Below are 24,222 nucleotides of genomic sequence, written 5' to 3' on the forward strand. Positions count from 1 at the left end.
ACAAGCAGAGAGGGCAATTTCCCACACACGCCCCACAAGGTGTAAGAAATAAACCAAAAAGTGAATCAATCGACTGACTAGGCAGAGGGGAGTACTGAAATCCACTCCATTGTGTACTTTTCCCCAGTTCGCTAGAATGAATGTTGGCTATCTTTGGTTCCCACAGGCCTTTCAAAATGTAATTCCTGGTCTGGTCAGCAGATTAGCAAAGGCCAAGGAACTGGGTTTCTAGATATTTGATACAGCTTAGTCAGCAAGGGGTGTTTGCAATGCTATAGGGGGCATTGAGGGATTGTTTTTAATTTAAGAATCTGAGGAAAGATTCTTTACAAGAAAAAAAAAAAAGCTACTTAGAATTTTGGTTTCAAAGTGCATAAAATTTTGGGCCTTAACTAACCACTGTGTAAACTCACCAGCAGAGTACTTCCAAGTCTCCTGAAATAATCAAATACGTTTGTGCTTCATTCTCTCCTAGCAAGTTGAATGTAACAGCCTGCCTATTTCGGAGTCTGCTGAATTCACATTATCCAACATACAGCTCAAAACTCACACGCTTCCATGTCAGGAGAATTCTTTCCACAAAGACACCTCCAATTTGAGCCTCACACTGAGCTCAGCAGCTGGTTCAAACGAGGCAGGTGCACCTCAGTGCCACACAGGCAGAAAGGAGGGCACCACATTGGACACATATGGTGTCTTGTAGGTGCTCAAAGCATGGCCAGTGGATACCTAAATTCACAACCCACTGCCAACCTCTGCAAGCTGGGGGAGGACAAAGGCTCCTAGCACGGGCAAACTGACAAGGCATGATTGCTATTCCCTTCTGAAGAACACAAGTACCAGAAAATATTAGGGTTGCATGTGTTGATTCTTCATTTGCGGCACATAGAGCTTTAGACCTGAGCAAGGCGTAGATGCTGGTCTCTTAGCAAGTTGCCATCATGGCCCTGGTGTCGTAAAATAACGACGCTGGGCACTGCCAGGATTTCAGTACTGCAAGCTCTACCTCCGTGGATTTCGTGGATTCCACGTTTCATTTCCAAGATAAATGAGTGTCGTACCACACTGGGGGGCACAGGGGGAGAGATTAAAAAATGGAAGCAACATATTTCACTGCTTCTAATATTTGAACACAGCGTACACAAAATGCCACCATCACAAATCAGCAGGCAGAGAACTCCAGCAAAATCATACAGGGAGATTATTCCCCCAGTTTAAGTAGATCAAGATTTTGACTTTAACCTCCTCCTGATCATACAGCTTCCAATTTACATCGCCCTCCCTCTCATTGTTATGGCTGCTCTTTAATTTGTATAATCAACCACCAAGCCCTCTTTCGCTCAACTCCCCGCCTGTTAACTGCCTATTTTTATTTTATAAGCTAAAAAAATAAATAAACAGCTACAGTCTACTGAGGGATTTCTAAACTTTAGTGGTCCCTGGGATCAAATGTTTATTTGCTTTTTGTTTCTAATTGAGCTCTTGTTCTACAGCAGAAATGTATTAAATGGTTGTGCTTTGATACCTAGAAGAATTAAGTATCGGAAAGGTTTATCATGCATTAAGCAATTCAATTTTTATCCTATTATAATGAAACTTCCACTGTATTACTGTCCTCTCTCTGGAATTGTTCCACTTTAACACTTTCAGCACAGAGACTCTTAAAAATAAAATCTCTCTTGAACTGAAAAGAGAAAAAAAATAATGAGGCCATAAGGTGTAGTGCTAATGGAGGCTTTTAATTTGCTCTTCTCAGCAGAGAGAGCTCTGTAGCAGAGACTCTTTTCTGAGGGGCGGGGGCTGAAAATGTGCACAAATAATAATGGGCTGTGTTGGCTTTATTATTTTCAATGTTGGGGGGAGAGAGACTTTTAGTGCCTTGGATGGTTATTGGTTTTGGTTTTTCCTTTTTACACAGCGAACATGCAAATATAGGCAAAGCAGATGCTTCCATGTTCAGTACAGCAGCTCCTAAAAGCATGTCCAACAATAGCAATTTTGTCTAAAGCTCCCAAACACAGACTGATTCTGGCTTTAATAAGACTATTTCATATTTAATAATTGATTAAATAATTGACTATCACAACCACTCATTAAATCTCAGTAAATATGTTCATATAATTAACATTAAAATAAAAGGGTATTTCATAGACAATAACAATCGGATTTAAGGATGCAGCCCACTACCGCTACCTATTTCCTAAGATTGCCTCTTGCTGTTTTCATAGGGTGAAAGCGATTATTAAAGAAAAGGTTTTATAAGCTGAAAGTAGCTCATTTTCCATAACATGGACGTTTCTGTTATTACATTCGTGAACCAGATAATAAATAAAAAGGTAATTTACTACAAAAATAACAAACAAAAACCCCTATAAAATCAGAGCAGGGTAGCTTTTTTAGCTAACACCAATGAAATAAATTACAATCCATTTGTAATAATAACTACCAATGTTACAAGCAGATGTCTTTCCTTTTCAATTGCATCTATAGTTGGGGACCTCAGTTTCCAGCACCACACATACAGATTTGGATGAGGCTAGCCATCCCCAATTAACAATGAATCAAGTGTTGGGTCTCCTTGACACACTTACTTCACAGTCATTTTTTGCCCCAATCTGAGGGATCAAGCCGCTGGGTTACATTTAATGTAGCATTGCTAGAGGAGAGGATGCGATGTAAAAGCATCCCTGGATTGAGCTTGTTTGATGGGATTAGACTATTGCTGTCGATAGTCGTTGGGAAGTAAGGACAGCAGAACAACGCTTTTAAAAAGTCCTGCTACGGGCTTTAGCCTTTGAAATCTTGCCTGCACAAAGAGAGACTGGGTAGGTCTAGACAACATTTTAATATTCATGTAATTAAGGCGCTTCTGTGGGGCTGGAGAGCGGTGTGGGGAATGGGGCTTTATCATGTCTCCCCCCGCGGGAGGCTACAGTAGGGATTTCAGCGGCTGCAAAGAGTTAACATCACTAATTATCAGCTCGGAGCTCCCACTGCAAGGAGCCGCTGCCCCCATTAAAAAGCCTCCGCAAGCAAACTCTTGGAGTTGGGCTCCTGGGCTTCGATTTTGTCCTTAAGACAGAAGTAGCGGCGTCACCTCGGCTCCGACTCGAAAGCCCAGATCCATTGTAATGGGGCCACACGGGCTCTGTCTGCAGCAGGTTCCACCCCCCACGGCCCTTTGCCTTCTCCCGGGGGAAGAGGATCCGGGGGGGGGGGGTTGCAAAGAGGCAGAAGGGAGCGGGCAGGGCCCCATGCCAGCGGTGTGCTTCCCAGCTGCGGGTTTCAAACACCCTCCTCCGCCCAGCCACGGGTAAGCGTCTCGAGGGGTTTGTTTATTTTAGGGAAGCAAAGACCCCCCTCCAAAGAGACCCTTCCCCGTGATTAGCCGGTGGGGGGGATCTTTACAAATGCAGCGCTATCAGCTACCCCCCCCCAAGCACCCCCATAGTCCCCGGGCTCAGCATCCCGTCCGGACAGAGCCCCACCGACCCGGTCCTACCCCGGGAAAGGGGCTGGGGGTGCCCCCTCCCCGGGATCAGGTGCATTGCAGCCGGGGCTGCAGGTCTGGGCTTGCCCGTCCCCTGGACCTTGATTAGCCCCATGGCAACCTGAGCCCAGAGACCCAGCCAGCCCCTGGGTACTTCCGCTGGCGAGCTGTGTCCTGCCCCCCCATCTCCTGCTCTTTGCAATTACACCGTCACCATCATTAACTGTTGAATTAATCCAGGTCGTTGCAGCAGGGCTGGGAGCTGCCCCCTCCCCCCGGAAAGTCAGAGCAGACCCTGGGGAGGGCGCTGCACAACCTCCCCCACGAATCAGAGAAGATCAGGGTCGGACGGGACTCCAGGAGGTGTCGAGTCCAAGCCCCTGCTCAGAGCAGGACCAGCCCGACAGTGGTTCCTCCTGCCCCCCGCCCCCCAACACCCGGGACTCGAAGGGGTTAAACGCAGCAGCCCAGGGCAGGCTCCGAACCGGCGCCGCTTCCCCCGGGGTGGGGGTGGGGTGCTCACAGCGCCACTTTGCGAGAGCCCGAAACCCCGAGCCCCGTGGGGAGCTGCCCCCCGCTGCCCGGCCCCTGCCATCAGCCTGGCCCCTCGGGGCTCTGCCCCGCTCACCCCCGGCTGGGGGGCTGCTGCTCCGACAGCTGCTGGAGCAGCGCCCCCGCCGCCGTGGGGATCGGCTCGGCTCAGGTGCGGGGCCAGGGCCGGGCTCCCTGACTGGTCCGAGCACTGGGTTGGGCGCAGACACCGCTCTGCCCGGCCAGGGCCAGCCCGTCCCTTCGCCCCCTTCGCCCGCAGCGCACCCGGGCAGCCAGTCACTTTTTTAAAAATCGCAGGAGGCGCAGGACTAGAGCTCCCTGGCCAAAGAGTAACACCCCCCCCCCCCCGCAAGGGACATACCTTTTTGCAAAGAGTACAGCAGGAAAAAAGTTACCAGCCACATGCCATAAAGAGCACCTATTTTCTCTGGGATGTAGTGCAGTTCCTTGCAGCGCTGCGCCCCGACGTGCCGGGATCCCTGCCTTTCCCAGGACTATCCAGGTTCAGATGCTCACAGCTGAGCTCTCAGCAGCTCCTCCTTCCCCCTTCTCCCCAGCTAGTGTCATCCGGAGGGTGGGCAGGGCTGCCTGTGTACTCCCCGCCCACACTCAGCAGGCGTTGGGGGAGCAGCCTGCCCCTTGGCAGTTGCCAATTGGTACAGGGGGTGGATAGATTATCTATTGTATCTGAACAGTGGGGGGACATTTTCCAGATTCAATCTCTGTGCGGTAGGGGACGTGATCATGTATAACAGCTTGTCATTTGCACACGCACACACTCAGACTAGGGCTCCTTTATTAAAGGAAAAGACACTCATCTCCCTGGCTCTAATTGTACAGACCAGCATTTCACCCGTACACGCAGACACACCTGCTTGCACTAATGCCCCGGGCCAGCTTGCACATGTACAGGGCTTGGTAACTGTACAAACAGAGTGTGCACACACATTCATCCTTCCCACCCAAGACCTAGGAGCACCGGTCAGGTCACTCCAAAGTGCATGTGCACATTTGAAGAGGTGGCACATAAGATGGCCCCCACCTTGGGTGGGACTGCTCACACGTGTAAAGTTAAACAGGCATAGAAGGCTACAGGATCAGGACATATATATAGGCACAGTGAGAGGCAAGATACAGATTGTTGTGGGGATGGTGGTTGTGCCCCACGAAGGTAAGTTGGTTTTGCACTTAAGTAGAGCAATTTAGAACATACACACTTTATAAAGAGAACTAGAACTGTCCACACACACACAGTTCTGCTTAATCATCCCTAGTAGCTGCGTTCATCTCAAGAGAGTTGCCACTGTGTAGCCCATTCTGTTCCCCTTCTCTCCCACGTAGGCTGTAACAAACTTTGCCCACAGCTGTCACTTCTGCACAGTATAGCCACTTGGAGCTTTGTGGCAACTTGGGGGGCAGAACTCAACTCCCCCCAGAAAGGCACCGCCCCTACTGTTTGCACTTAAGTAAACTTCCTTTAAACTTGTTAGTGGTACAGGGCCTAGGCCAATCAATTAAGCAGATCCTATTCCAGCCAACAGATGGCCAAGTTCAACCCTACTGTGCAACTGGCCTATTTACAGCACTGCTGACCTAGTCTGAGAATGCAAGAGCTAGCTGGATTTTTATTTTTATTTTTCTAAAAACGAATGTTTTTTTCACTCAAAACAGGGAAATAGCTGAAGTTTTTCAGTTTGACAAAAAAATTAAGAGGTAAACGTTTTCAGTTTTGGTTTTCAAAGAAACATTTTAGGCTTTTCACTGAAGACCTGGAATTTTTCATGAGGAATTAAAAGAAAAAAAAAAATCTAGATTTTCATGAAAGTGATTTGGCATTTTTTGACCAGCTCTAGTTCCTACTAATTCTTAATGTCTCTAGAGCTCTTTGTACACACTGGAGAGTCACTAGCAAGGGAACCCCACCCAGTGCTCCCATGAGGCAGGTAAGCATTATCCTCCCCGTATAGCTGGGGAAGACAGAGACACTGGGAGGGGACATGACATAAGACCACACAATATGTCAGCAATACCAGAACTCCAAGATTCCCAGTCCTGTATCCCCTGGGAGCTGCTATCTTTAGGCGTTCTCCATCTCCCTTTTCACCTGCCATTGACACAGCCTGCATTCTCCTTTCCCTCCCCATTTAGAAGCATCCAGTTTAGTAGTATCCATCACCCCACAGGGTCAGTCATCCACCCCCGCACACACAGAGTCTGAGAGAACAGCTGTTTGCACTGCCACGAGCCTTTTGTCCGCAGATCTCAAAGCACATCGCAGACATGAGCTGGCCAAGCATGGCACTGAATGTGTTCCCTGCCTCCCCTGGGGGCTCAGCCCTCCAGCTAGGTCACTCTGAATTCGGCCCTTTTCTAAGGTAAAGAGAGTCCAGACAAAAAGCTTCTTCAGCCCACCCTGCAGGCTGGGCTCCCAGGCCCACCTGTAAGCCTCTCCGCTTGGGGACAGCGGCCAGGGCCGGCTCTGGCTTTTTTGCTGCCCCAGGCAAAAAAGCCTCCCGCCGCCCCCGGACCGCGGCAGGGGAGGGTGGCGAGCCCGGCCAGGGCCCCGCTCTCCCCGGCCGGCCAGAGCGCCGCCCGCCTCTAGGTGCCACCCCAAGCACATGCTTGGTTGGCTGGTGCCTGGAACTGGCTCTGACAGCAGCCCAGCTCCCAGGCTCTCTCCAGAGCCTTCTCCTGCAACCCACCTTGCTCCCTGGGGGCCTGCTGCTTCCAACCTGAGTTCTCAGCCCTTTGATGAGGCCCAGGTGTTTCAAACGGTCACTTGACCCCAATTAGCCCTGCCCCCTTTGGTTGGGAGGCAGCTAATTATGGAACAGGTGGGACTGACTGAAGAGGACTGGCTAGCCACAGGTCTCCTGACCCTGAAAAGGGCAGACCAGCCTGTTACAGACTTGAAACAGTCCTCGCCCACCTTTGCAAAGCATTGTGAGCTCTGCCCATAAGGGGGGCTCTGTGAGTGCAGTGTGCTCCCCGCCCCCGTCCAAGGAGGACTGCCCTCATTGTATAGAAAGGGACATTCAGGCACAGAGTGGCACCTGCCCACGGTCACACAGCAAGCCAGTGGCAGTACCAGGTATAGGACCCAGGAGTCCTGGTTGCCCATCCGATCCTCCAGCTGCTAGAGAAAACAGTCCTTCGTCTGTCTGGGCAAACTGGAGAAATTATCTGAAGTAAATAGGATGAAATTCAACAAGGACAAATGCAAAGTACTCCACTTAGGAAGGAACAATCAGTTGCACACATACAACATGGGAAATGACTGCCTAGGAAGGAGTACGGTGGAAAGGGATCTGGGGGTTATAGTGGACCATAAGCTAAATATGAGTCAACAGTGTAACACTATTGCAAAAAAAAAAAAAAAAAAAAAAAAGCAAATATCGTTCTGGGATAGAATAGCAGGAGTGTTGTAAGCAAGACACAAGAAATTCTTCTGCTCTACTCTGCGCTGATGAGGCCTCAACTGGAGTATTGTGTCCAGTTCTGGGCGCCACATTTCAGGAAAGATGTAGACAAACTGGAGAAAGTCCAGAGAAGAGCAACAAAAATGATTAAATGCCTAGAAAACAGGACCTAGGAGGGAAGAATTGAAAAAATTGGGTTTGTTTATTCTGGAAAAGAGAAGATGTGGGGGGGGTGCAGACATGAGAACAGTTTTCACGTATGTAAAAAGTTGTTACAAGGAGGAGGGAGAAGAATTGTTCTTCTTAACCTCTGAGGATAGAACAAGAAGCAATGGGCTTAACTTGCAGCAAGGGAGGTTTAGGTTGGACATTAGGAAAAACTTCCTAACTGTCAGGGTGGTTAAGCACTGGAATAAATTGCCTAGGGAGGTGGTGGAATCTCCATCATTGGAGGTTTTTAAGAACAGGTTGGACAAACACCTGTCAGGGATGGTCTAGATAATACTTAGTCCTGCCTTGAGTGCAGGCGACTGGACTAGATGACCTCTCGAGGTCCCTCCCAGTCCTACGATTGTATGAGTCTATGATCCCTCCTGTTCCGTTCCTTTTCCTCCTCTCCATCCCTGTGTGTCATTGTCTCCCTTTCTGCCCCTAAGCTAGTGACTGTGATCCCTGAGAAAAGATCTCTCGGGGCTGGTCTACACTACAAGGTAGGTCAGTGTAAGTACATCGCTCAGGGCTGTAACAAAAAATCACACCTGGGTGATGTAACAAAGCTGACCTAAGCCCCAGTGTGGACACCGCTAGGCTGACAGAAGAATTCTTCCATGGACCTAGCTACCGCCTTTCGGAGAGGGGGATTTACTACCGCCACGGAAGAGCCCTTTCTGCCACTGTAGGGAGTGTCTATACTACAGGGCTACAGCAGCGCAGCTGCAGCGGTGACACGGTAGCAGTTCTAGTGTTGATCTACCGTTCATCTCTCACACACCCTCAGCTCTTTGTTCAATCACACTGGGCAGCCGTTACCCCTCTGCAGAGTTCCTACTTTCCCAGAGTTCCTCGCTGCCCCAGGCTTTGCAGCCTGCCTGTCCTGCCGGAGAGGCCAAGGCGGAGACGCGGCTGTGGCTGCCAGGGCCCAGAGCGTACTGCAGGCTCCACTCCAGCCATTACCTTGGGAGTGGAGGAGCATGTCAATTGCTGGCTCCAGAGCCAACCTCGGCACATTGGCTACTCAGTGAAGAAATTGATATTCCCGGCCATCCCCAGGGCAACAAGCTCACCCACCTGATGCTCCTCTGACCTCACCAACAGGGGGACTCCCCAACAGCTGGGGTAGGTGGGCCAGCGAGTCTGAATCACTAGCAGGGCACTTCTGGGGAACCCGTTCCCCTCGGTGGCAAGCCCCATTGTGAAATGGCTCTGCCCCTTGCGAAGACGCCCAGTCACAGGGGCAGCTTGAATTGGTAAGAACAACACTTTGCACCTCTAGCTATCTACGCACTTGTGCTTTTCCTCCGAGGATCTCAAAACACTTCACAGACGTTGGGCTTTAGTCTGCTCTCACTAGCATGAATCTTGAGGCCAGTGGACTCACTCCTGCCTTACGACAGAGTAACTGAGAACCAAATAGGGCCCCTTATCCAAATAACACTCACTCATGGGAGGTAAATTTAAGTGATATATGGAAGTTCACTTCACCCACCACTGAAATGCAGCCACCTCTGGAGTGGAACGCAGCAGCTGTTTCATATTGCACAGTTAATATGCCACAATCGTTTAGGTCAGCAAATGAAAAATGACCTATCCAATTGAAACTGCAGGGTAGAGCTTGCTATAGCCTCAGGACCCTTCAAATATCAATAAAATAAGTAACTAATGTAGGGAGGCAGAATGCAATTCCCTGAATTGGAGTTTGGCCAGGGTACCCGGGTAAATCTCTCTACCGAGCAGAGAACTCCGAGATCTGTAACGAGCACAAACTATTATTAATAATATGAATTACAGTAACACTTAGAGGCCCCAAGTGAGATCAAGGGCCCAATGTGCTAGGCACTGCACACACTGAAAATAAAAAGCTGCAAGTTCCCTGTGGCAGGGCCCAAGCTAAGTATGTGACGAGAGGCGCCAGGTGGGTACAACGGACAGCCGGGGGAAGAACAAAGACAACAGCTAAGGTGCTGAGACTACTGCTTACCGTGCTGGTAATATTGTCTCATTGTTTCCTCGTACTCACCCATTGGTCTGCCTGTATCCAGCCGTTGTCTCGTCTTCTACTCAGATTGTAAGCTCCTTAGGGCAGGGACTGTTCTGTTCTGTGTTTGTACATAGACACAGCCGGGGCTCCTAGCTGCTCCAACAACAACAGCGAGATGCCTGTGATCAGCATAACAAGCAGCCACGGGTCAGTGCTTTGCAGGCATCGTGGCAGAGGTGAGCTTTAAAGAGGGATTCGAAGGACAAGTGGTCAGGGTCGCAGTGTCACGCCCGACCTGACCGATGCCACCTCCCGGCACCAGCCTGGGGCCCTGCTACAGCACTGACCCCAATGGAAGAGCACTCTGGACCTGAACCAGCTGATCGAGCTGAAGCGGTCCCTAGACCTGGGCCCAGAGAAGCACCCAACTGTGGGTTCTCATCCCTGCCTGAGCCTGCAGAAGTGGGCTGGAAGTCTCGCAAGAACAGGCTCACATGCAAGATTAATGGTCCTTCTGCTTCTGCTCCCAGCCGGCAGTGCCGCAAGGACAGCCTCTCCTGCCATCCCAGTCCAGCCAGCTGGAAGAAGCGCAGTACGGAACATCGGACCCTCCGGACAGGTTGTTCAGCAACTAGGCGGAAGCTTAGTAGGGAGGGATTCTGTCTCAGGGAGGCAGCGTTTCCTTGTGGTCAAGGGGCAGGGTTCTATTCACTGCTCTGCCATTGGCTTGCTGGGCACATCTCTTCCCCTCTTTGCACCTCAGTCTTCCTATTGGCAAAATGGGTGTAACAACCCCAATCCAGGGGTCAATGGGAGTTTTGCCAGTGGTTTCAATGGGGCCAGGATTTTACGCTCTGCAAACCAGGCATTATCCATCCCCCAGCCTGCTCCCCATCCCTCTGGTGAACCAGCCCATTTCCTCCCGCAAAGCCCTCACTGAGGCGGGGGTGGGAGCCTCCCACCCCGGACACATGCTGGCTGCCTGCCTTCATTCCCTGCTGGCAGCTGTTACAAAGAGGGCAGCCAAGGGAAGGCTGATAGCGGGAATCTGCTGGCCATCCAATCTGCAACAATAGCTTCCTCTTCCGCGCAGGAATGCTGGCTTCAGGTGCAGCTGTGGCACTCTCACTCCCAGCACCCAATGAGACTGGGGCGCGTGGGCTGGGAGGCACAGGAGACAGCGCTGGCGGGAGGCATGTTGGCACAGCGTGGTCTGGGCCTTGGAGATATCCATTCGCAGCACATGACGAGGGGGAGAAAACACTGCTCCATGTTCCATTGTTAGCGTCCCTTGCTGTTCAGCATCGCTGATAAGTTCCCTGGTCACTCCCACCCGGGCAGCAGGGCTAGAAAGGTGTTAAACAGCATCCCGCCCCCCAGGACAAAACTACCTCCGCTGGCCAGCGTGAAAGCGGCCAGAGAGAGGGCAGAGAAACAGCTGGACGCTGGGCAGGTTGGGTGACAGACACAAGCCTGTGCTCTCGGCAGCTCTGGTCCAGTCTTTCAGCTGGCTAGTCCCTTTCATCGCCGCCCCTTTATTCCACCCATTGATCGTTCAGAGGAGGCTGTTTAGCTTCCATCCTCGCTACACTCAGACACACGCTACACTACTGGCCCTCTGGATTGTGCTAGCTCCATTGTGGAGCCGGGTCCTGCCAAGCCAGCGCCTGGGGTGCCCTGCCGGAGTGCACATCCCACACACATTGGTGAAAACGGGTTTTACTAGCATAGGACACTCTAGGAGCTTGCCCATTGGGATACTCACGGGAAGCTCCTTTCCGCAAGCGTTCAAACCGGACAGCTGGTATCAGGCTAAGGGCCACCCCGGCGACACCGTGGGGTTTTATACAGCTGTGAGCTGATAGAGGTGAAATCGTCCAATACAGGATTTGTTCAGGTCTAATCCACACTTTTGGCAGCACATAAGAGGCTCCATGAAAGCGAGTCAGGAAAAGTGTAACACACAGGAAAAGTGTGTGTCACACCCTCCTCTAGTGCCTGGTCCACTAGCCGGCAGCAGCCCATCACTGGTCGCAGCTAATGGAGTTATTCTTTTAGTGGCAGAGGTCTGTGCTGCGGTTCTGAAGGTCCCTGGTTTGTATCTCACTGATGACATCAGGGTGAGGAATCACTGCAAAAACTCATCTCTTCATTGCTCATTTTGGACCCAAATGTATTTCTATCCCTCAGAGCCCTGAGACCCTCTCCATTTTCTCACTGCACATGATTTCCCTCTGGCTCGTGCAGCCAGTACAAACAACGTTTTACACTACTCACCGGAGCAGAATTGGTGCCATTTCCAACCCAGGGCCCAGCCGGGGGCTCGATAGCTCAGAGTGGCCGGGGGAAGGCTCTGTGCCGGAGCCTGACAGTCAGCAGGGAGTGGCTGGAAGCTGTTGCAGTCGGATGGACGCTGGGTGGCCTGTTTGAAGGGGTCTCACTCCAGTCATCACCAATCACAGCCACTGCCCCTGCCCCGGGGGCTGCTAGCAGCCTGGAGCCGAAGCCAATGACAGAATGGCCCGTGGGAACTCGAGTTTCTCCTGGAGCAGTCCCTCCTCGGCAAGCTTGAGGAAGGCTAGTGGGACAGCTTGCCTTGCTGTGGCCCATGCTGTAGCGCAGGGAGGCGCGAGGTTATTACATGGGGGGGGGGGTCGCGAGTTGTCAACCTCCGCCCCAAATCCCGCTTTGCCTCCAGCATTTATAATGGTGTTAAAGGAGGGGGATCGCACTCAGAGGCTTGCTATTTGAAAGGGGTCACCAGTAAAAATGTTTGAGAGCCACCGCTGTAGCTGTTCTGCCAATAAGCGTCTTTCCCCATTTCCCTTTTCCCCAGCATCAGCCTCCCAAGGAGAGCGAACGCGCATTGACTGCATCCATGCCCACCAGGGCGGTCTCTGGAAAAGGTCTGCCAGCCCCAGTTCGGCTGCTCAGGCCAGAAGCGCCCCAGCACATGGGTGTAGTTTGGGGGGGAATGGGAGGGTGTTGCCCCCCCCAAACTGCAAGCCTCAGGCAGGCTCTGAATTTTCCCCCCCACATCCCCCTGCGTGGCCCTGTTGGCCTGACCAGAGCTGCCTCCCCAAATATAGAAGTCAAACTGCGCCTATGCCCTTGTGCCAAGCGAGCAGCTTTCCCAGTGGCCAACGAGAGCAGCCCAGCAATCCAGAGGCAGCCCTCACATTTACCCTCGCCAGCCTTTGCTCCAAGGCCAATAACAGTCTGACACATCCCTGGAGAATAAACCCTCAAAGAGGCAATGTTAATTACGATTACAGGAATACGTTCCCCCTCCTTGCCAGCACTTCACTGACAATGAAGTTAGCCTCACCACACCCCTGGGGAGGTAGCAGAGAGATAAGGGACTTCCCACAGGCTAGGCAGTAAGTCACTGTCCGAGCTGGGACTCGATCCCAGCCCCTGCTGTACCCACTAGACAGTGCCGTGGAACAAGCACATTAAGGCAGGAAGCTTCACCCCAGAGCTGCTCCATTGATAAAGGTTGGGCGAGTTTGAATCCAAACCAGACCAGAGAGGGGCAGTGCACATGGACTTAAACTTGTTATGTTTCACAGCAGAAAGCAGAGAAGTTAGATGAAAACACAGAATAGTCTTGCTGGAAGGTTGGGACATAACACGACTTGATTGCTTAGAATTCAGAACAATAGCACACGAGAACCCCAAAACAGAGAGAGACAAAGCAGGATGCTCCCTAAAGCAGGGACTCAATCCACCTACCCCTTACTGTTGGCTGCAAACGGCTTGCTGCTAGGCCCAGCTCATACACTTCCCCAGAATCCCCTCACCTGCAAGCAGGACCAGGAAAAACACCTGAAATTGAAAGTGACAGCTCCCAATACACCATAAAATGGAAAGTCTCAGCAGGCTGTGTAACTGCCAGAATACGGGACTTTTACTCAACTCTGAGTGGTCCCAAAGGCTGCAATTGCATTCCCATTGCCCTATTTCCCCAACCCCTCCAGGACACCAAACGCCCCACCGAGCTCAAGTCCCCCTACGGTTTCAGTTATTAGATAGTACTCCCCAGCCCAGCCTGCGGTGCAGCCAGGCTGTGTGCTGATCCACTCCTCGCTTCATGGCACCCAGATGGCTCCCTCCTGGACATGCTGCAGAGCCCAGGTTGTTTTATGCAGGGCATGTGGAGATTATCTCCAAATGCCCCCAGTTTATGCAACATTGAGAGCACTGGGCTGTGAGTCTAGACCCAGCCCAACCACTGACCTGCTGTGGGACCTCAGGATAGCACCTTCTCCTCTGTGTCTTCCTTCCCCCCCCTTTATGGTGGGGTGAGGAGACTTCTCCCCTTAGGGAGAGTCCTTTCCAGTCCACAGCACAGTGTGCAGGACGTGCCAGTCTGCCCCAGCCAGAACAATTAAAACAGAGTCCTGACAGCAGGGGAGGAGAGACATACAGCCTGCAGCAGCTTGTAACAAAATGGCCGTTATAGGGCTGCAGCTACCTGCCGGCCTCTGCCGGATTTAAAAGCCAGTTCCTAGTTAAGTGTGCTGGGGGGAAAGCTCCTATGAGTGGGCTAAACTGCAATCATAGGGAGCTAGGTTCCTAAGGACCTGTGGAGATCTGGGCCTTACTCTCTCTGTGCCCCAGCTTCCTATCTGTAAAATGGGAATAACAGCACTGTCCTGTGTGGGTAAGTCTGTTAAAGCTTGTGAGACACTCAGATGGGGGCCAGGTAAGTGCCTAAGATACACAGACCTCAGTGGGGCTCAGTGGGGGTGTAGCATTCCACCCACCCCCAGTGGGCTGTAGAACTGGATCCTAAAATGAGCACCTCCTGCCATGCTCCACCCCAGAAATGGCTTCAGTAGGGGGTAAAGTGAGCCACCCCATAGCTTGTCAGGTGCTTTTGTGTGTCCCTTCAGGGTAAAGCTGGAGACGAGGCCTGGAAATTCAGCGCGCTGTAGAAATGGACTAGAATATCCGGAGTTCAAGGAAACGTGCTCTTTAAATAACCTCGAGACTTTGGTGCATTGTGTGGTGAAGACAGGCAGCTCAGTGAGGAGCCAAGCACTGGGACGGTTCATCCCCTCGGCTCAGAATGCTCCGTGTGCCTCCTCGGTCACAGGCCCAGAGAAATCTTTCCAGGAAAGAAGCTTGTTTCATGCCTCCCCCTAGTGTTGAGCACCACAGCGAAGAGAAGCGCCTGGACCAGACTATGCACAATACTCCTCCTAGGCAGTTTAGCTGTAGCTGGGTCAGCCCCAGGAACCAGAGAGACAAGCTGAGTGAGGCCATCGCTTGTATTGTATTACCTCACCCCCCTGCTCTCTATACACAATCCTGTCATGCAACAAACAAAGGCCTGGGGGATATCAAAGCTTCCATCACTCGTGATTCAGCAATGCCTGAAAGAGAACACACTGCTCTGTGGATGTCCCCCAATCTTCCCTAGAGATAGCGATAGGCTCTGCATTTGGGGTGCCGATTCCCATGACGGTGATACACAGGCTGCTCCTGGGCGGGGTATCTTGTTCCAGTGACAGCCAGGTGTCCAGGACCCAGGTCTGCACTTAGCCATCTCTATGGCTGTTTAAGCAGGTCAGTGCCAGGGACTTTCCACTTTGCAGCATGCAAAGAACAGCTACAACATCGAGCTCGGCTCCGCAAAGGGTTGGCCACTGGCACACGTGCACAGACAATACAGCTTTGCTTTTCATAGCCCCCCTACCCCGAAAGCTGTACAAAGACGACAAGTACACAACAGCCAAGAGGAAGAGCATGAAGACACACAGACAAGAGGGAAGAATCTGTAGGGCTTCTTCTGAGATTTGAACTGTGATGGCAAGTCAATGAGCCAGAGATGTGGGGCCGACTGTCCCAGAGCTCAGCCCCTACCCTGCACCCACGCATGCTGAGTAACTTCTAAAAGCAGGCCACCTATTAGGGTGCCTAAGTGATGGCTAAGGGTGGGATTTTCTAAAGTGCCTATGTGATTTAGGAGCACAACTCCCAGGGACTTTCAAGATCTGTGTTCCTGCATCACTTAGGCACATATGAAAATCCCACCCTGAGCTCTTTGGAAAAATCTGGTCCTGACTGCAGTTGCTGGCCACAGGCAGAAGACGACTAGTTCTGACAGTGGCTGGAATGCATGGAGGTGCAGCCCTAGGCTGAACGAAGTAGGGAGAGAGGATTGGTAAGTTACTCTGCGGTTCCACCAGGGCCAAATTCCACGAGCAAGGCTAGAGCGAGTGCAAATGGTGGCATGAGGATGCTTCATTTGTGCATGAGCTTCCAGTCCCCGTGGGACACTTCCACTGCTCAGATTACATAGCCAAGACTGGAGACAGGAGCTGCAGGCAGCCCAGGTGCAGAATACAGACTGCTCATGCCCCATCCTTCTCTCCGAGGCACGTCCCCGGGCCTTCAGCGTTCTTTGCTGCTCATGGGAACCCCTTGGCTGCAGTAGGGGAAGGCATCCGTCTTAGGTGCAATCGGTTATTGTGTAATAACTGCTGTGGGGCATGTGTAATGTGGAACTAAGGACTGAAATGTTATTTGCTTTGGGCAATGGGACAATTTATTACCTCGCCGTGCTGCTTTTTTTGGCAGCCCCGTTGTTACTGATTGATGTGGGGGCATTCAGGGAGCCAGACAAAGGGAGAACGAAGCATGCGCCTGGCTCCTCACCCGCCTGGCCTCATCTCCTCTGCCTTGTCAAGTGTTTCTCATGGGCTGCATTCGTCACCATTTATTGCTTGGCTGTTTTAACTAATCAGAAGACATTTTGTGTTGACGTTTCCCTGCAGACCTCCTGGGCCAAGGGCAGCCCCTATGGAGTCACTGGGATGGAGGCAGTGGAGTTACCCTGGGGATCTGACAGGTCCAGGGAAGCTTAGGCCTTTAGGAAAGCAAAGGCTGAGGGATAGCATGGCCTAGAGCCAGGCACAGTGCTGGCAGAGGCTGGAAAGCTTCCCTTACTGCAGCTCTGTCCGTTCTCCTCCAACCTCACCCTTGGTGCCTGTGGAGATCTATAGATCTTCATGCAGCCCATAACGCACTCTCCTCTTCCAGTCCTGAGCCGTCCCCCTCGAACAGAGACCAACCGGCATACCAGGCAGGGAGGTGCTTTGTGCGGTTGTCATGACCTAGAATTTCTTCTGCGCAGAGGCCTCCAGAAGTGAAAAGCTAATACCTATGATCACAGGGCTACTTGAGATTTTGGTTGTTTTTGAACAGTTCTACTGTGCATCTTCAGGGCAAGATGATATTTTTATCTATACACACACACACACACACACACACACCTCTACCCCCGCTATAACATGACCCAATGTAACGCGGTAAAGCAGTGCTCCAGGGGGGCGGGGCTGCACACGCCGGCAGATCAAAGCAAGTTCAGTATAACGCGGTTAGATTTTTTGGCTCCCGAGGACAGCATTATATCGAGGTAGAGGTGTGTATATATTATATATCACACACGGTTTATGCCCAAAATGTAGGGTTTGTAAAATACATAGATATGTGCGCACACATATGCACTACAATACAACTCTGTACAGAGCAGGAGTGGATTTTACACATATTAAATATTTTACAAACATATATATGTACATGCAATTGGATTGTGGGGGGTATGCATACCCTTATATATTACAAAACATAATAGATTAGAAAGAAGTTCATAATTTTAAAAGTTTCAATTAAATCATTTTAATTTTTTTTTTGTCTCTCTTGGAAACCTAAATGCACTGAGCTAGTGCAGGACACCCAAAAAAAGAAAGTAATGAGAAGCAAAAGTCTAGCTCTTATTTCTTTGAGTTCTGATTATCTAAGATGGTGTAAGTAACACAGGAAAGGACATTTCTAAAGGCAAGAAGCCAAATCCTGAAATCTTGTCTCAATTTTCAATAAATCCTGTCATGCAAAACTCAATGAGAGTTTTCCTTGATTATGGGCTCAAGGGTTTGGGTCAGTAATTTTTGCATCCTGAGAGAGTCTGCCTAGTATTTGCTTTCCACCTGCTGAATGAGGGTAACCCTGGGTATTTCTTGCACTTCTGTTTCCAATGTCAAGAGTTCCTATAGAAAAGCACCCAAGAGCCCTGAGCCCAAGTTAAACCCAAGCCTTTATTCACTCTGATCTCCCCTGGAAAATAATTGGTCCCGTGCCCTGTGGCTCTGTCCCCAGCCGGTCAGAGGCAGACAAAGCCAAGCAGTGGCAGTGGGAGCTACGTTAGATTCCATGAGAAGGGGAGAGACTCCTTTAAGATCCTCCCAGAGGAGAAAGACACGCCAGTTGTCCAAGAGGTGTTATTTACCCAATCTCCTTTATGTCACAGGGCAGATTTAGATTGAGAAGATTAATGGCTCAGGGGAGTGCGAGAGAAATCCCAAGGGACTGCTTGGTATCGAAAACAAAGTTTCCTCTCCTCCTAAGGTTAAAACACAACTGAAAATTGAGCTGTGTGTCATTGGCCCAGTGCTAACCAAGGGGCTGGAGGGGCTGCCCCATCTCAAAGGTTTGGCTGTTTATTCAGGATTACATCCCCAATTGCCTCAGCTAACGGGCAACGGGATCCTGGGCGCGGCAGAAGTGCCTCCAGGGGACAGATAGCAAGGGAGGGCCCGAGAGCAGGGATGGGGAGGAGAGTGCCTGGCAAGGATCTCGCCCGCCCTTTTACAGGCTCTTACCCCTCTACCTCACACATCTCTCCTTTCGTCCTCCCACTCTCTCCCTTCCTCAGTTTCTTTCACTTCCTTTTTCTCATATTCCCCCTTTACATCTAAATCCTCCTTGCCTCAGTCTCTCTTTTATCTCCCTTTCTCTCATTCCCCCTGCCACCCCCGGCCCTCTCTCTCTCTCTGTTCCCCTCGCTGATGTTCCTGTGGGATCCCTGCAGAGATCAGTGCCTTTTCCCCTTGCTATTCCTGGTGCTCCCCTTGTTTCCCTGGGGAGGTTCCCCCAGGCACTGCACTGGCCAGGGGGCATTGGAAAACCCTCCGGCGTTGGCCCCTGAGCAGTGGCTCCCTTCAAAGTAGCTGGGTCCACTCAAGATGTTGCCCTGATAATTGTGTGATTGATGAAAAGTTGATGGTAAAATGATACGGCAGCCAGAAGCGCAGGCCTGACTCCATCTGTACGTGCCCCCCCCAGCGGCTCCCCGCCAACACTTCACACGTGCACTGTCTGAAATCCTGCCCTGCCCCCTCAGCCTTGTCACCCCACTGGCCCATGCTTTGTGTCCTCGTCAGCCTGGGCACCTGGTCTTGCCTGATGCTCAAAGCACCAGGCATGCCTAGCACTTGGGGTACATAGCCATCGCCCTGGTACCTTCCAGCAATGGAGAGAGTGGGGGAATACGGGCTGAGGCGGAGCAGGGGCAGCCCCCTGCATGCGACAGAGATGCAGGCTGATGTAGCTGGGAGGACAGGCCTTCCTTTCCCTTCCCTCGGAGCCCTGGCAGACTGACCAGGTTGCTCAGCAGAGCTTTTATTAACAAACACGGCTAAAACCTGCCCTCTGTGCAGCAACCTCGACTCCCTGCGCCACCAGTGGGTGCTCGCGCTCAGCACCTGCCCGCAGCAGGCTGGGAGCGATCACACGGCATGGATAATAAGCCCACCCTGGGAGATGGCAGGGATGCAGCACCCATGTGGGGGAGGGGAATGGCAAGCCCACAGTTTTGTGAGCTGGACCCCTGAGCACAGCCCCTCTGCCACAAAGGAATTGAGAGCAGCCTGGGGGTTGCTCTAGGCTCTGCCAGTTTGAGGCCATCAGCCAGATGGAGATGGCTAGGCACAGTGCACGCTGGCCACACCCTTTCCCCCCCTGCTCTCTATGTCAGGGGCTGCAGGATGACTGCCAAAGATGCCAGCTACACCTATTCTACACTTGCTTGGGGCCAGCCCAGCTGGGGAGAAGGGCTCTGTTCCTACTCCCTTTGGCCTGCCAAAGCAGCACAAAGGGGACGGAGCATAGCCAGGAGCAGCCCTCAGGTCTGTGGCTTCAGAACTGCTGTCCCCGAGATCTGCAAACAGACTTGAGCTGCTGTACAAGCTCTGCGCTGCATGCACCAGCGAGGAACAAGCAGAGCCTGTGGGAGCTGCTGTCATGCCAGGGAGTGGGGAGTTCTGCACTGCGCCCCCCAGGGCCATGAATAAATAAACTTTGTAGGCTCCCGGTGCTGCAAGCAGTGGAGTTCTCCTTGTCAGCGCCCCCGACAGCCACCATGATCATTTATTTATTTATGGATAATTAGGGCAGCAGCTTCATTATGCGACACAGAAGCGTTATTAATGTGCCAGTGTCAAAGTCAAGGCAGAATGCAAGGGCCTTGAGATCTGCCCTGCAGAGCCGGGGCTGCTCCAGGAGCACTCAGCATGGAGCTGGGGTCGCAGCCACTGCTCGCACTACGGTTGTGTTCTGGTCTCTTAACCCAGCCTGGGCAGTGCTGGAGAAGGCAGCTGGGAGGCTGCTCTTGTGGAGAAGGCCTGTAGCCCATGATGGGCTAGGATCTTGTTAACAGTCTGGAGCATGATAACCCGGCCCTACAGTTCTAACCCCAACAACCCCCCCCACACACACACACTCATGCTCTGGCCAGTTCTGTACTGTTTAGAGCAACGTCTATAGGTCCCTGGGGGTTTAGTCCCTATTCATTTCTACAGGGCTCTCCCAACCAGTGGACACTTGGGTTCTAGTCCTGACTTAGCCAGGTGACCTTGACCAAGTACCTTCACCTCCCTGTCCCCATCTGGAGCTAGATGGGCTGCTCCTTGCTTGCTGTGCGCTGGCTTGATTAGGGCCGGTAAAGCCCTCTCTAGCTCCTTGGCCGGAAGGGGACATGAGGTGTTGTTCTAATCTCAGCGGCTTGTCGCTCTGTCAGAGGCAGGAGTGGGGGGCAGATGGGCTCTCCTCGGCAGGTAGGGGAATCCCGCCCCCCCTCCAAGGAAAAAAAAAAGCTGCTTTTAATTTACAGGAGCAGGGAGGGAAGCTATAAAAATTGACCAATTAATAGAGGTGTCACTGGAGAACTGCAGCAGAGACCCGTCTCTTGGGACCAGGGTCGGCTCCAGGGGTTTTGCTGCCCCAAGCTGCGGAGGTGGGGAGGGGGGAAAGCTGCGATCACAATTGGCGGCAGCTCCACCGCACTGCTTTCTTCTTCGGCGGCAGGTCCTTCCCTCCGAGAGGAGCCCGTCGCTGAATTGCTGCCCAAAGAGCCCAATGTGCCGCCCCTTCCCCTTGGCTGCCCCAAGCACCTGCTTGCTGGGCTGGTGCCTGGAGCCGGCCCTGCTTTCACAACAACATTGTCAATTAGAAATCAATAATTAGTAGCCATAGCAATGCAGAGGCCCACACGGGGTGCTAGGCACTTTTACAGCCAAACAAACAACGCACGCTTGGGGTGGCCTGTCCTGCTTCCTGTAAGCCCCAGTCCAGTGGAGCACTGGCTAAATACACAGGGAGACGGACACTGTGGCTGGAAGGAGGGAGAGCTCTTGTTTGCCTGTAGCTCTCCAAAGGGCAAACTGAGGGGGGTTACCCTGGTTAATTACAGCCTCTGGTGACTTATGAGGAGACCCAGGGAGGAGCAGAGCCCAGGCCTGAAGCCATGACATTAACACCAGACTGTGGGGTCAGTGGGTGTCTGAGCAGGTGGATCAGGGAGCAGAAGCGAGGAGAGGTTGCATAGGGTTGTGGGATGCAGAAGGCAGCCTAACCCTCCCTGGCAGCCAACGCAATCCTGCATGCGGCCCCCACAGCCCTGCAGCTGGGTGCCGGGATAGAGCAGAAGATGCTGGCCGACGGCGCGCTCCTGCCCACGCAGGCCTGCATTCCTTGGCCCCTCACCTTTGACTTTGCAGCTTAGGGCAGGAGTCCCATGGCCCCGTCTTGAAGCGCTTAGTTAGGCTTCTCCCAGTTTAACTCTAATAATAGCCTGCCTTGGAGTTTCACCTCTCCCCCAGGCAGCTGCTCACCAGTAGATTCCAGGTCACAGCCTTCAGGTGCTGGCAGCTGGGTCTGCCCCCCCCAAACCAGCCTGGCAGGAGGCCCCCTAAGTGCTCCTGTGCCCCCCTTCCCATGGTGTTGGCTCAGAGGCTGCTGGGCCCTTCGCACACAGTGCAGAATAATGCTATTAATGCCATCTGGTGCCCAGACAGAGATCCCCTGCTTAGGAAATCCAGACATGGCTTTTTCTGCCTCTTAATCTGTTCACTTCAAGCCACAGGGGACTTGGGGAATGGGCTGTTCCCATCTGTGAGACCCTCCCCGTTAACATGCGCGAGGGACAGTGCTCAGGGACGAGGAGCTGACAAGGTGCCCATGGCTGAGGGAAACAAGGCAGATGCCCCAGCATGGGCCAGGGAGGCTGCTGGCCCAGCCCTTCAGCAGCACACAGGGGGCTTGGGGATGGTGGGGAGATTATGGGGGAAATGAGCATGTTTGACCCAAGGTCTGACTGAAGTAACTGCACTGTGATCCCCTCCCCATAACCCTCTCCCTGGCAGTCTGTCACCCCAGCACCTGCCTCCTCCACCCTACCCCAGCAGTCACCCCTCTCCCCTGCACCCACCCCTCATGCACAGCATGAGCAGAAGGGCATGGGAGGTACCTGCGGGTACTGAAATAGCTGGGCCCCCCCGGGAGGCAGCCCTGGCATCCGGGTGGGTTTGCAGCCATGCCGTGGCCCAGGGTTCATCTCACACCCCTGCTCTTTCCCTCGAGTCCCACATGCGAGGGGTCAGTGAGGGAGACATGAACAACGGTCTGAAACAATCTGCTGTCTGGGAAAGGGCCCTGGGCTGGCACCAGACCTGGGCTGGAATTAGCCCCACCCAGGGGTGCAGTGTCAGGGTCTGGGGTTAACGGGCCACTCTGCCTTGAATGGTCCCTTCAAATGTGTTTACTTCCACTAAACATTCAGTGCCACCCCGTATTTAGCTGGGATACTGAGTCCCCCTCAGGTCGATGAAAGGTAGTTCTCTGGCTCGAAAGCTCATCTCTCCCCCGCAACAGGAGTTGGTCCGACAGCTATTACCTCCCACACCTGGTCTCTAGGAGACAGGGTGTTAGTTCAGGCCCCAAATTCAGCTCATTTGAAGTCTCCACCCTCACCCTACTAAACATTTTCTAGCTCAGCCCTTTCTCCAGCCAAATCCTCCTTTGCTTGGCCTCCAGATCTGACAGTCTCAGGAGGAATCTCACTGCCCTGAGCTCACAATGTGTTCAGGGAACACAATAATGTTTCCCCCTGCCCCGAGGGCACTGGCTTTTCCCCTTGTGCTGGAGTGGTTTGAGCCAGACTGGAGCTCTCAGCACCCTGCACCCCCATGACTGCCTGAAACAGTCTGATTTAGGGGTCACACTCCAGGGGATTTTAAAATGAGCAAGAATTAAGAGGTCACTACCACCACATGCCAAACACCCCCAGAGCTTCCCATAGGCCTTCACCTCCCTCCGCTGGCTGGCGTGATACATGTTCCCCAGCCATGGCGGATAGACTGGCCTCAGCTTAGCATGTCAGCAGTGACGGGCTGCTGGAGAACTGGCACACTACTGCAGTGATCCTGCTAGCCCTGCCTATTCCATATAGATCATATTAACCAACACACTTAATTATTTACTCAAGTGCTCCCAAGGTGGCATGTCACAACCTTGTCGAGATCTCTTAATTAGCAGATCATGGACTCAGTTCTCCCGCAATGCTATGATCTAACTGGGCCATTGGATAGATGGCACATGCCAAAAATCCCTGTAGAAAAACCAACACCTGCCAGAGATGTGGCATGTGTTACAGCTGAAACCTCTCCCATATTCCTGTCTTAAAAGGACATAGCCCAAGGGATTAAAGCCCATGTCAAACAATCCCCTAAAAAGGTTGTTACAGAGCAGGGAGAAAGTTTGCTCTTGTTAACCTCTGAGGCTAGGACAAGAGGAAATGGGCTTAAATTGCAGCAAGGGAGGTTTAGGTTGGACATTAGGAAAAAACTTCCTGTCAGAGTGGTCAAGCACTGGAACAAATTGCCTAGGGAGGTTGTGGAATCTCTGTCACTGGAGGTTTTTAAGAGCAGGCTGGACAAACACCTTTCAGGGCTGGTCTAGAGAATATTTAGTCCTGCCTCAGTGCAGGGGCCTGAACTAGATGACCTCTCTGGTCCCTTCCAGTCCTACACTTCTGGGATTCTAGGAAAGCCTGGATTTTTAATACAAAGCCAGTGTTGACTAGACCAGAGAAAAAAATGGCAACTCAACTTCCCCCTATCACTTCTTTCTTTCAGACTCTCAAGTCTCTGAACTGGAGAAATGAATTTGGGTTTTTGCAAACAGGAGAATGACAAGCGGTGTTCATGTAGTTGGAATTAACACAGTGCACCTCCCTTGAGGCCTTACCGAAAGTGACTAACCTCTCCCCCCCCCCCCCCCCCCCCGCTTCTCTCCAGCTAGAGCACAAACATTTAAGGAGGCAGCAAGAGAGGATTTCTGAAAGGACAGCGACCTGGTGGGCTGCTGAATATGACCCCGCAGCCTGCAACCCTGTTCAGAGTTGGGAAAAGAGGAATGCATGCAGCCCTGCTGTGGGGCCA

At 52.2% G+C, this 24,222-nt stretch overlaps 1 protein-coding gene across 3 annotated transcripts in view; it reads right to left on the reverse strand.

The window, feature by feature from the left end:
• The window catches only part of DSCAML1 (DS cell adhesion molecule like 1), a 289,234-nt gene extending 284,651 nt beyond the window's left edge, over positions 1-4,583 (reverse strand). For all 3 annotated transcript variants that reach the window (XM_005299759.5, XM_065569156.1, XM_042851816.2), the window contains exon 1: positions 4,404-4,583. In XM_005299759.5, coding sequence (XP_005299816.1) covers positions 4,404-4,446 — 43 coding nt within the window. In that variant the 5' untranslated portion in view covers positions 4,447-4,583. The remainder of the gene's footprint in view (positions 1-4,403) is intronic.
• Between the last annotated feature and the right edge of the window lie 19,639 nt (positions 4,584-24,222).

This window comes from Chrysemys picta, chromosome 16, assembly GCF_011386835.1.
Source record: "Chrysemys picta bellii isolate R12L10 chromosome 16, ASM1138683v2, whole genome shotgun sequence".
NCBI classification, from domain to species: Eukaryota; Metazoa; Chordata; order Testudines; family Emydidae; genus Chrysemys; species Chrysemys picta.